Source organism: Meriones unguiculatus, chromosome 14 (genome assembly GCF_030254825.1).
Source record: "Meriones unguiculatus strain TT.TT164.6M chromosome 14, Bangor_MerUng_6.1, whole genome shotgun sequence".
NCBI lineage: Eukaryota > Metazoa > Chordata > Mammalia > Rodentia > Muridae > Meriones > Meriones unguiculatus.
The window spans coordinates 25,586,393-25,600,504 of NC_083361.1; the positions used below are offsets into that span (position 1 = coordinate 25,586,393).

The window sequence follows — 14,112 nt, forward strand, 5'->3', positions numbered from 1 at the left end:
AAAGTCAAGAAGCATAAGTCTGCCTGGCCTGTGTCTGCAACAGAACATGGACCTGGGGCAACTGGAAGAAAAGTGATGATAAAAGAGGTAGTTGGTGAGTCAGAGTGTCAAAAGGCAAAAAGGAACTCACTGAAATTTGTGAATTCTTTTATGTCTATGACAAGGCCTTGCTTTTCAGTTCTAGTTGAGACAGAGAAGTAGTAAGCAAGACAACATGATTCAACACAGATTAAGTTGAATATTCAACCAATTTATAATGTTAATGTTGAACAAATTCCATTTCTCACTGTCTTATATTCAGTAAAAATCTTGAGTTTGTACAGAAAGCTAATAATTGTTTCTGCATCTTAAATGTTACTGAAGGAGAAACAGACAGGAAGAGACAAAGGCAGAAAGACAGATGGCAAAGAAGGAAGCAAGGAGAACCTGCAACTGGCACACTGAGAGTGGCTGTGCTTGGCCTAAAAAATAATTTGATCTCTGACCATTCTTGTACCATAATTTCAGAGGTGCTTAATTAATAGTTGCTGTTATTGAAATTAATGTAAGATGAGTTTACATTTTTATTTAGGTCTACTATGAAGCAAAGTATTTCAACCAGTTCTCTGAGGAAACTTGTAGTATTCTCAAACTACTTTCAGTAAGAGAAACTACTTGGCCAACTCTATCAGGGCAACTCCAGCCTAAAGGTAGAAAAGCTGACTTAAATACTGTCTCACACATTCAGGCAACACAGCACAGCCAAGTATTCAGGGCACAAAAAAGCAAAGACTCAGAGCTAAGACAGAAGACAGAAATGAATTCAAAGGAAGTAACAGAAGGAAGTGCCTTCTCCTCTAGTCCCTGGACTGGGAAGCAGAAGCAAGATAACAACAGACACAGCATTCTTTGAAAACTGTGGCAATACTATGCACACACTGTGCTGCATCTTAGCTCCAAGGCCTACCACCTACAGACGTTGGCCTGTGGCAAATGTGGCCACCCTGCCAAGGGCAAGACAAAGCATAACTGGAGCTGTACCCTGCCAAGGCTGAGACAACACACTACCGACCCTGGGTGGGTTAGGCATCTAAAAATTATCTATAGAAGATGTGGCCATGGGTTCCATGAAGGAACAACACCTGCACCCAAGAGGGCAGCTCTGCATAAAATAAATGCAGTTGTAAAGTCAATATCCTGGTTTTAAAAAGTGAACTCAGACGTCTAGATGGCTCATTATGATTTGCTTGCTGCTCTTCCATAGGGCCTGGGTTTGGCTCCCAGCACCCACAGTGAACCCACTGGTACAGATAACCTATCGCTCTAGCTGTGGCCTGAGACCAGTCATAATCACATACATATACATTTTTTTATAAACAGCTGTGCTATTCTTCCTCCCTGGAGGAACTTGCTAGTGATTCATAACTGGCACAAGATAGGGAGGATGGGAGGCAGAGCATTCACAGGAGACAGAAAGGGGCTCTCTTCAGTCTCCAGTGTCTGGGAAAACAAATTCAGAAAGGTTTAAAGGCAAGTAAAACTCTATGAAGGCAGAACTTAAAAGGGCAAGCAAGATCATAATAGAAGAAAACAAAGAAACAAGCTTAAATTAAATACTGCTTTTCTATTAAAGGCATTTGCCCATTCATAAACAGTTGCCAGAGATAAAACAAAGCAGAAATCCTCAAAAATATTTCTATTTTGTAGAGAATCTTTCAATTCATATTAAAATTTAGTTAATTTTATGTCTAAATTTTTATTTGAAGAAAGGTATCCTGGGTCAGTGAAACAGCTTAGTGAGTGAACCATACTTGTCACCAAGCCTGAAATCCTGAGTTTAATCCCTAAATCCCTTATGGTGAAAGGAGAGCAGTGAGTTCACATGTTATTCTCTGATACCCACATGCCTCTCCCAACCCAAACGATAGATAGGTAGAGATAGATAGACAGACAGACAGACAGACAGATAGATAGATATCATTTTAGTTTATCTTGAACTATAGGACACATTTCTAAATAAGTCAAACTTACCCAAACCAGGAAATTAATTATAAATATACAACAGATCTAAACTTTGGAAAATTAAACAATAAAGCATCTAGAAGGGAGCATAGAAAAAAAAATCTTTACTCTTGAGGCAGAGTTTTTCAGTATACCTTAGATGTACATATAATTCGTATGTAGGCATATAGCTATACATACATTGCCATATATCTATGTAAGTCATGTCCAGGATATATTAAGAACTTCCACTAATTGCTAAGCGAATAATAAAATCTTACACAAAATTTGACCAGTGGCTACCTGGGTGACCAACTAAAATAAGAAATAGGCCTCAGCTGGAGAGATGGCTCAACAGCTAAAAGCACTGACTACTCCTCCAGAGGACTTGGGTTCAATTCCCAGCACCCACATGGCAGTTCATAACTGTCTGTAACTCCAAGATCTGATACTGACACAGATATACATGCATGCAAAACACAAATGCACATAAAAATGAAAATAAATTATTAAAAAAAATAAACAGCCCTCAATCTGATGAGTTATCAATAAGAGCGTTACATAGTTACCAGGATTTTGCTACCAAATTTTATAGGAATGCAAAGCAACTGGAACCTTCCTACATTGATGGATGTTAAATAAAATGAACACAAACTCTGGGAAACTGTCTGGCACTGTCAAATGAAAGTGAACAAGCTGGAAATCCACTCTACATTGTGTACCTGAGAAAAAGACTGTTCCACCAATATCGTTTGCAATAGACAAAAAAACTGAGCATCAAAAACAAAGTGAAACACAACCAGGCAATGGTGGTGCATGTCTTTAATCCCAGCACTAGGGAGGCAGAGGCAGTTGGATATCTGTGAGTTCCAGTGCAGCTTGGACTACAGAGCAAGTTCCAAAACAGCCAGAACTACACTGGGAAACCTTGTTTTGAAAAACCAAAATCCAAACCAAAACAAAAGTGGAACAAAACAATATAATTGATATAATATATTCATTCAGTGGAATAAATGGAAAATAAACAGGCTACTGATTTATCCAAAACTAATTAATCTCATAGCCGAGTTAATAGGTAAACACACACACACAAATACACATATACACACAAACGTATTTTTAAAAAGCTACAGTGAAGCGGCAGAATTCAGGACTGACATAACCCCAGAAGGATGCTCAATAACTTAGAAGATGGACTAAGAGGGATTGAAACTGTTAATTTTTCAGTGTAAGAAAATAGATTGAGTTGTACATTTATGAGCTGTGTACTTTTATAAATGAATGCTACAATTTGATAAAGGTTATAAGAAAGGAAGAGGAAAAAGCAAAAAGGACAGAGATGCCTAATAACATACACTAGCCTGTCAAACGAGCCCACAGGTCTGAACTTATTGCTTATTTGTGTTTATATTTTGCCACTAATTTGGATTCTCTTTTAACTGGAAACTGATCATCTTTGTAAGTATGAATGTGATAAAATCCATTCAAAGAAACATCCCATTTCAAGTCAAGTGTGGCCTGCTCCTGTGGTAGACCTTGGTAAGCATTATTTTGCTTACCAAGGTCCAGAGGGCATTTTTATTCTAGGGGCTATTGTGGCTATTGCACACACTGTTTTTCTTTAAAAAAAAAAAATGGGGCTAAAGTGGTGATTCTGCAGTTAAAAGCACTGCTGCTAGTTCAGAGAATCTGGCTTCAGTTCCCAGAACCCACATGGTGGTTCACAACCATCTATAATTCTATATACTCTTTTATTGACTTTGGAAGCACTCCATGTACATGGTGCGTGGCACATATACATCCATATCATAAAAAGTAATAGAACAAAACCACTTAAATGCAAAATAAAAATCAGCCATTCCAAAGAGCATGCAAAGGTTGGTAGTGAGACAATTAGTGAAATAAAGCTAAGAGAATGCTATATTTTCTGTAAATATAAATACTTAAATGATTAAATACTTCATATTTCTTCCTGTAAATATAAATACATACATGATTAAATACTTCATATTTCTTTATTATTGTGAAAAAACTTTCTAAATGCCATGAGTTTTATAGAGTAGATGATACATATGCATATTTGTAATTCAAAAACACCTACCAAAATAAAAACTTAGCAGTTTGTATAAAATACAGTAACATCATGTTACTGTATGAAAATATATCGAGTTTCTCTTTCTCCTTATACTCTATTTTCATTTTCTGTTTCAGATACATAAATCTCAAGTGATAAAAAAAGAGCTTAAAGAATATATTATTCTGTAGAAGGACTATCTTGTATGTTGTATGGATGTAGCATCTGTCAATAATAAATCTGATGACCTATAGCTTAGGTAGGAAATGGGAGTAGAACATCAGTAGGTAGAAAGAATTCTGGGATAGAGTGAGGCACATGAGATGCAGCCACCAACTGTGAGGATGGACACATGGTATATGAGCCCAAGTAACCAGCCACATTATTTTAAGTTATGAGCTAGTCAGAGAAGAGCCTAGTTATATAGCCTAGGTATTTGTATAATATTTAATATTTGTATGATATTTAATATTTAATTTGTATAATATTTAATGAGTTTTTATTCCATGAGCATAAAGCCTGAAGAAAAACCTTCCTACAACATTATCCCATCTCCATTTACCCATGTATATATAAAGTGTGAAAAAATAGGAATACATTACTAGAAGTCAGGCCAAGGATCATCTCCGGGGATACAGTAGGCTGAGGTTCTGAGGTGGTAGTAATGCTCTCTTTTTTTTCCCACTTGGGCACTACTTACATTGGAGGTGTAGCTTGTAAAAAATCTACTAAACTCTACAGTTTACTGAACATATATTAAAAATCAGTAAGAAATATATTTCAGAAAATCAATAAATAAAATGCTTTCTTTCCCTAATAAAATTCTTTGCCAGTTGATTTAGTCTTCCATATGTGACCCACATCAGTGTTCCACACCAAAAAACAAAACTAAACAAAAAAACCACCTCATCCTTAATATAAAGATATTAGTTTCTTTTCAGCCATGACTTTATTAGAAATACTTTTAAAACAACTACTTTTCTTTTTCCTTTATATTTAATAAACTTTTACAAAATCTGTAAATGTTTTTTATTTCCTCAGATGAAGGGACAAGATGAGAGCCAAACCCAAGCTTCCTAATAAATGGCTTGGGCTGAGCCCAGGGCAATTCTATCTAAATATACCTAGCCTAGACCTGGAAGCTTCTAGCCTCTCTATAATCTAATTTTCAGCAAGCTCCAGACTTCAGCTTCTAGCCTCCATCTGGTAACCTCAGCCTAGAAGGTTTTCAGTCTCCAAGACTCACTGCTGAAAAAACTCACTCTTTCTAGCTCTTTCTGTACTTTGGCTGGCTGGTTCAAATCAGTTTTTCTGGCTTAAATGCCTCTCCAAGCTGGCTGATTCAAACTGGATTCTGTTGGCTTCTCACTGAATTACTCTGCTTGGAAAAACTGCCTCTGAACTCCACAAACTGAACTGTAACCAAACTGTACTATACTGAGTGCACAAACTCTAATGTATTACTATACTATCTCTCTCTGAACTACTCTTAAGTAACAGAGAGAGAGAGAGAGAGAGAGAGAGTTGGGTGCATGTTATCTCTTACTCGTCTCATCAAATCTTTCTCTGATTTGTCACTTTGTCTGCCCCTAAATTAGACCCCATTGTTTTGGATTAAAAGTGTATACTAAAGGCATGTCTATATTCCAGCCAGAGGAATTAAAGCTGTGTATTCCAGCTGTATCGCAGAGCTACGTCTTTGGATGTGATTCCTTGTCAGCGTAGTCATGCTACTGAATTAAAATTATTCTACAAAAAATCTGCTTCCATAAAGATTTTGGTTAACTTACCTCAGATTTAAAAAAAAGAAAAAAATTATTTTATTCTTCAGAAATCATGCGAGTGTACTAATCCTGTGAGTAACTTTATCTAAATGAAGGGTAATTTCTACAGACATCAACACCATTCATGCTCACCTGGTAATGAGGTTTACACCACTGCTTCAAGTCCCAGTCCCAGAGAATCATCTGAAAAAAGAATATTTGGTTAAAAGTCATGAACAAACACATGCAAAGACAAGCTGCACCCTCTTCCATCTGAGACCTACAACAGCTCAGACATCAGAAAGGGAATTGGGGAGATGAGAATAAAAATAATCTCTTCATGGATTACTTCATTAATTTATATAATATATAACTGAGCAATCCAAAGAATAAAGCATGTACAGACCTAAAGCACTACAGTAACTTATATTAGCCTTCAAGCATTTATTATTGGAATAGAAATATGGCTCAGAAGTTAAAAGCACTTAATGTTCTCACAGGTGACCCAGGTTCAAATCCCAGCACTCACATCAGGTGACTCACAACTACCTATAGCTCCAATTCTAGGAGATACAGTGTCCCTTTCTGGACTCCATGGGAATTGCATCCACATGGTATATATACAAACAAACACATACAAATAAATAAATTTTAAATATAAAAAAATCTCAAAAAAAGCAGATCTAAAATTGTCACTAAAGATGCAGGACTCCTATGGACAAAAGTTCAGAACTTCATGTGTACTGGGTTAAATTACATTTAAAGAAATGTTTAAAAGAATCAAAGTATACTCCCTTCGATTCTCAGCCCACAGCTCAGTCTCCATCTCAGCAGGCCTACAGACACACAGAGGACAGACAGGGGAGAGAGACATTTAGAGGCTAGCCCCTGACTTCTGGGAGCTTCTAGTGCAAGCTTGGCAGTTGTGAGCTAAACCCTGCCAACTGCACACTCCATCTCCAGAACCACAGTCCTACCTGCATTCCAGAGGCTTGCTAACAATAAGGACCACCAGATAAGAATCACAGCATCAACCCCTGCCTGAAGGTCCATCTAAAACACTCCCAACAGAGGTAAACCTCATCTGCTCCCCACTGTTCCATGTACTGGCCCACAACTGGGCCTGTACTCCCTGAGGCCTGCCATACCAGGGACAAGCAGAGGGCTAAAGGCCAGGATAAGAACACAACATGAAATAGGGGAATATGGAACCACCAAAACCCAGCTACAATACTAAGCAAGTCCAAGATATTTTAACACATCTGAAGCACCAAAAAAATGACCTTAAATACAATTTTATAATGATAGAGAATTTAGAAAATTAATAAGTTCCTTAAAGAAATACAGGAAAATGAAGTCAGAGAGATGCCTTTAAAGAGGAAGTGAAGAAATCCCTAAAAGAAATATAGGAAAATACAACTTAATAGGAGAAAGAAATGAATAAAGCTGTTCAAGACATGAAAATGGAAATAGAAGCAACAAAAAAAAGCATTCTGAAGGAATCCTGAACATAGAAAACCTAGGGAAAACAAAACAAAGGATGTAAACATCTTTTCTTTTTTTTTTTAATTTTAATTACAGTTTACTCACTTTGTATCCTGGCTGTAGGCCCTCGTCATTCCCTCCAAATCCCACCCTCCCTCCCTTTCCTCCTCCCATGCTCCTCTCCAAGTCGACTAACAGGGGAGGTCCTCTTCCCCTTCTATCTGACCCTAGTTTATCAGGTCTCATCAGGAATGGCAGCACTTTCCTCCTTTGTGGCCTGGAAAGGTGGTTCCACACTCAGGGGTAGGAAATCAAAGATCCAGCCACAGAGTTCATGTCAGGTCATAGACAGTATGGGTTCCCAGTACTAGGGAACTCACTTGGATACTGAGCTGCCATGTGCTACATCTGACCAGGGGTTCTAGCTAATATCCATGAATGGACCTTGCTTGGAATATCAGTCTCAGCAAAGACCCCTGGGTCCAGATATATTTGGTCCTGTGGAGCTCCGGTCCTCTTCAGGTCTTTACTAACTACCCTTTCTTTCATAAGATTCCCTGTACTCTGCCCAAAGTTTGGTTATGGGTCTCATCATCTGCTTTGATACACAGCTGGGTAAAGTCTTTCAGAGGCCCTTTGTAGTAGGCTCCTATCATGTTTCCTGTTTTCTCCTTCTTCCAATGTCCATCCTGTTTGTATCTTTGAGTGAGGATTGATCATCCTACCCAGGGTCCTCCTTCTTGCTTGGTTTCTTTAGGTGTACAGACTTGTGTAGGTTTATCCTACATTATAAGTCTAGTATCCAGTTGTAAATGAGTATATACCGTCTGTGTCTTTCTGCTTCTGGGATACCTCACTCAGGATGATCTTTCCTAGATCCCACCATTTGCCTGCTAATTTCATGATTTCCTTGTTTTTAACTGCTGAGTAGTTTTCCATTATGTAAATGTACCACAATTTCTGTATCCATTCCTCCATTGAAGGACATCTGGGTTGTTTCCAGGTTCTGGCTATTATGAATAAAGCTGCTATAAACATGGTGAACAAATGTACTTATTGTGTACTTGAGCATCTTTTGGATATATGCCTAGGAGTGGTATAGCTGGATCTTGAGGAAGCACTATTCCTAATTGTCTAAGATAATGACATCCAAAGTGGTTGTACAAGTTTACATACCTACCAGCAATGGAGGAGGGTTCCCTTTTCACCACATCCTCTCCAGCATGTGTTCCCACGTGAGTTTTGATCTTAGCCATTCTGATGGGTGTGAGGTGAAATCTCAGGGTCGTTTTGATTTGCATCTCCCTGATGGCTAAGGACATTGAGCATTTCTTTAAGTGTTTCTCTGCCGTTCTACAACCCTCTACAGAGAGTTCTCTGTTTAGCCTCGTACCCCATTTTTTAGTTTGATTACTTAATTTGTTGCTGTTTAACTTCTTGAGTTCTTTATATATTCTGGATATTAGCCCTCTGTCAGATATAGAGTTGGTGAAGATCCTTTCCCAGTCTGTAGACTGTCGTTTTGTTTTGACGACAGTGTCTTTTGCATTACAGAAGCTTTTCAGTTTCATGAGGTACCATTTATTTATTTTTGATCTTAGAGCCTGTGCTGTTGGTGTTCTGTTCAGGAAGTAGTCTCCTGTGCCAATGTGTTCTAGGCTCTTCACCACTTTTTTTTTTTCTAACTGATTTAGTGTATCTGGTTTTATGTTGAGGTCTTTGATCCACTTGGACTTTAGTTCTGTGCAGGGTGATAAATATGGATCTATTTTCACTTTTCTGCATGTAGACATCCAGTTGGACCAGCACCATTTGTTGAAGGTGCTGTCTTTTTTCTCTTGAATGGATATGGCTTCTTTGTCAAAAATCAAGTATCCATAGGTGTGTGGGTTTATTTCTGGGTCTTGTTTTTGGTTCCATTGATCCACTATTCTGTTTCTATGCCAATACCATGCAGTTTTTATTACTATTGCTCTGTAGTGCAGCTTGTAGATTAGGGATGGAGATACCTCCAGATGATCTATTATTGTACAGGATCGTTTTGGCAATTCTGTTTTTTTTTTTTTTTTTTTTTTTTCTATATGAAGTTGAGAATTTTTCTTTCAAGGTCTGTAAAGAATTGTGTTCGTATTTTGATGGGAATTGCATTGAATCTGTACATAACTTTTGGCAGAATGGCCATTTTCACTCTGTTAATTCTACCAATCCATGAGCATGGGGGATCTTTCCATCTTCTGATATCTTCTTCTTTTTCTTTCTTCAGAGACTTGAAGTTTTTTCACTTGCTTGGTTAGAATCACACCAAGGTACTTTATGTTATTAGTGGCTATTGTGAAGGGTGTTGTTTCCCCTAATTTCTTTCTCAGCCCTTTTGTCTTTGATATACAAGAGGGCTTCTGATTTTTTTTTAGTTAATTTTGTATCTAGCCACTTTGCTGAAGGTGTTCTCTGGTTGAATTTTTGGGGTCACTCAGGTATACCATCACATCATCTGCAAATAGTGATTCTTTGACTTCTTCTTTTCCAATTTGTATCCCCTTCATCTCCTTTAATTGTCTTACTGCTCTAGCAAGGACTTCATTACTATGTTGAAGAGATATGGAGACAGTGGGAAACCTTGCCTTATCCCTGATTTCAGTGGGATTGATTCAAGTTTCTCTCCATTGAGTTTGATGTTGGCTATAGGCTTGCTGTATACTGCCTTTACTATGTTTAGGTATGTGTCTTGTATCCCTGATCTCTCCAAGACTTTAAACATGAATGGGTGTTGGATTTTGTTGAATGCTTTTTTGACATCTAAGGAGATAATCATGTGGTTTTTCTCCTTCAGTTTCTCTATATGGTGGATTACATTGAGGGATTTCTGTATATTGAACCACCCTTGCATGCCTGGGATGAAGCCTACTTAGTCATGGTGGATATCTTTTATGTGTTCTTTGATTTGGTTTGCAAGTATTTTGTTGAGTATTCTTGCATCAATGTTCATAAGATAGGTCTCAAGTCCTCTTTTATTGTTGGGTCTTTGTCTGGTTAGGTATCAAGGTGACTGTGGCTTCATAGAATGAGTTTGGTAATGATCCTACTGTTTCTATTTTGTGGAATAGTTTGAAGAGAATTGGAGGTAGCTCTTCTCTGAAGGTCTGGTAGAATTCTGCGCTGAAACCATCTGGCCCTAGGCTTTTTTTGGAAGGGAGACTGTTGATGATTGCTTCAATTTCCTTGGGGAATATAGGGCTATTCAGTCTTTCTACCTGATCTTGACTTAATTTTGGTAAATTGAATCTATCAAGAAAATTGTCCTTTTCATTTAGATTTTCAAATTTTGTGGCATATAGGCTTTTGTAGTATGACCAAATGATTGTTTAGCTTTCCTCAGTGTCTGTAGTTATGTCTCCCTTTTCATTTCTGATTTTGTTGATTTAGATAGTTTCTCTCTGCCTTTTAGTTAGTTTGGCTAAGGGTTTGTCTATCATGTTAGTTTTCTCAAAGAACCAGCTCTTGGTTTCATTGATTCTTTGAATAGTTTTATTTGATTCTAATTTATTGTTTTCAGCCCCAAGTTTGATTATTTCCAGCCATCTGCTCCTCCTGGGTGTATTTACTTCTTTTTTCTAGGGCTTTCGGTTGGGCCATTAAGTTGCTTGTATGAGATGATACAAATTTCTTCTTGAAGGCTCTTAGTGCTATAAATTTTTCTCAGAGCACTGCTTTCATTTGTCCCATAAATTTGGGTATGTTGCACCTTCATTTTTGTTGAATTCAAGGAAGTCTTTAATTTCTTTATTTCTTCCTTAACTCAGCTGTCACTGAGTAGCAAGTTGTTTAGTTTCCATGTGCGTGTAGGCTTTTTCCTATTTCCATTGTTGTTGAGGTCCAGCTTTAGTCCACGGTGGATAGATAGAATACAGGGGATTAGTTGGTATAATGTTCTTTTAAAATGTATATGCCTTACCCTTGTTAATTCAAATGCTGATTTCCCCACCCCCAACTCTCTGGTTTCAATCTGGATATTGCATTGTGATACTCACTATAAGCATCCTGTCTCAACTCTTGTGTAAACAGGACACAAATAAAGCAACTAGATACAATGTTGTGCAATGGGAGGAGCCAGAGGACAGGAAAGAGGGGAGGAGCTAGAGAACAGGAAGGGGCGAGAAGGAGGAGGAGCTCGAGGAGAGGAGTGCACGAGCAGAGCAGAGCGGGAGCGAGAGCTTGGAGGACTTGGAGCATGAACCAGACCTAAGATTTCACAAAAAGCAAGTATAATGTGGGAAATCTAAATGTTAGGAAACTGAGGGCTTGGAGGTTTAGGAGAGAGTAAATATTGCCCAGCATTGTGTTCTAGGTTAACTAAAAACGCAGTCTCTGTGTGGTGATTTGATTTTACAGCTGCTGAGGATTAACAGCAGCGTTACAAGAAGATAAAACAATAGTAAATATCAGTAACCGCCTACAACAATCTTGTATCTGTTTAGGCTTGCTTTGTGACCAACTATATGGTCTATTTTGGAGAAGGTTCCATGAGGTGCAATTTCAGAGTTTCAGATCCTTTGCCCCTCAGAAATGGTGCATGCTGGTTGCCACCATCTTGGATCCCCTCTGAACAGAATTCTATCATCTTCACATATCTACAGAACATTCTATCCAAACAAAAAAATACCTTACAAGGCAAGCCTCAACAGATATAAGAAAGTTGAAATAACTCCTTGTATTTTATCAGGCCACCACAGATTAAAACCGGACTTCAACAACAACAGAAACAAGAGAAAGCTTATACACTTCTGGAAAATTTACTCATTGACCACTGGAACAGGGATAACAAATAAAAACAAATAATGAAATTAAAAGATTTTCTGTAATGCAATGAAAAGGAAGGCACAACGTATCCAAACTTATAGGACACAATGAAAACTGCTAAGAGGAAAGTTCATAACACTAAGTGCCTTCATAAAGAAATTGGGGAAATTTCATACTAAAAATTTTAAAGTAACCTGAAACCTCTAGAACAAAAAGAAGCAAACACACCAAAGAAGAATAGACAGCAGGAAATAATCAAACCCAGGGCTGAAATCAATAAATAAGAAACAAATACAATACAAAGAATCAACAAAACCAAGAGCTGGTTCTTTGAGAAAAGCAACAAGATTAACAAACATTTAGCCAAACTAACTAAAGGTAGAGAGACAGCATCCAAATTAACAAACTCAGAAGTGAAAAGAGGGATACAACAACAGACACTAAGGCAATCCAAAGAATCATTAGGTCTTCAAAATCCTGTATACTACAAAATTGAAAAATCTAAATGAAAGGGGATGATTTTCTTGATAAATGCCACTTACCAACATTAAATCAAGATCAGGTGAACAACTTAAATAGACCTATAAACAGGGGTTGTTCAATATACAAAAATCTATCAATATAATCGACCATGTAAACTAACTGAAAGAAAGAAACCACATGATCATCTCATTAGATGCTGAAAAGCCTTTGACAAAATCTAACACCTCTTCATGTTAAAAGTCTTGGTGAGATCAAAGATATGTCATATACCTAAACATAATAAAGGCAATATACAACAAAGCCAATAGTCAATATCAAATTAAGTGGACAGAACCTTAAAGCAATTCCATTAAAATCAAGGACAAGACACGGCTGCCCACTCTCTCTGTATCTATTCAATATAATACTTGAAGTTCTAGCTGAAGCTAAAGGAGATCAATGGGATACAAATTGGAAAGGAAGAAGTTAAAGTATCACTATTTGCAGATGATATGGATAGTATGCCTCAGTGATGACCAAAATTCTAACAGAGAACTCCTACAGCTGATAAACACCTTCGGCACAGTGACAGGATACAAAATTAACTAAAAAAAAAAATCAGTAGCCCTCCTTTATACAAGCAATCAATGGGCTAAGAAAGAAATTAGAGAAACAACACCCTTCACAATAGCCATAAATAATACAAAATATTATTTATGGTGTAAATATCTTGGTGTAACTCTAACCAAGCAAGTGAAAACTTGTATGATAAGAACTTCAAGTCTTTGAAGAATGAAATGGAAGAAAATATCAGAAGATTTCGAACAATCTCCCATGTTCAAGGATTGGCAGGATTAACATAGTAAAAATGGCAATCTTACCAAAAGCAATCTACAGATTCAATGCAATTCCCATCAAAATTCCAACACAATTCTTTACAGACTTTGAAAGAACAATTCTCAACTTCATATGGAAAAATAAAAATCCCAGGATAGCTAAAACAATCCTGTACAATCAAATAACTTCTGGAGATATAACCATCTCCAATATCAAGCTATACCACAGAGCAATAATAATTAAAAAACAAATGGCATCGGCATAAAAACAGACAGGTTGATCAATTGATTTAAATCAAAGACTCAGAAATAAACATACACTTAAAGACACCTGATTTTTCACAAAGAAGCCAAAACCATACAATGGAAAAAAGAAAGCATCTTCAACAAATGGTGCTGATCTAACTGGATGTCTACATGTAGAATGCAAATAGATCCGTATTTATCATCCTGCACAAAACTCCAGTCCAAGTGGATCAGAGACTTCAACATAAAGCTGGATACACTAAATCCAATAGAAAAGAAAGTAGGGAAAAGCCTTAAATGCACTGGTACAGAAGCCAAGTTTCTGAACACAACACCACTCCTGGGCATATACCCAAAAGATGCTTCCCCATACCACATGGAAATAACCTAGATGTCCCTCACCTGAAGAATGGATTAAGAAAATGTGGTACATTTACACAGTGAAATACTTTCAACTATTAAAAACAAG

At 37.3% G+C, this 14,112-nt stretch overlaps 1 protein-coding gene across 2 annotated transcripts in view; it reads right to left on the bottom strand.

Moving 5' to 3' along the window:
- Window positions 1-14,112, bottom strand: part of Pde3b (phosphodiesterase 3B) — a 142,307-nt gene that overhangs the window by 45,935 nt on the left and 82,260 nt on the right. For both annotated transcript variants that reach the window (XM_060366999.1, XM_060367000.1), the window contains exon 2: window positions 5,971-6,021. In XM_060366999.1, the coding sequence (XP_060222982.1) occupies window positions 5,971-6,021 (51 nt within the window). The remainder of the gene's footprint in view (window positions 1-5,970; window positions 6,022-14,112) is intronic.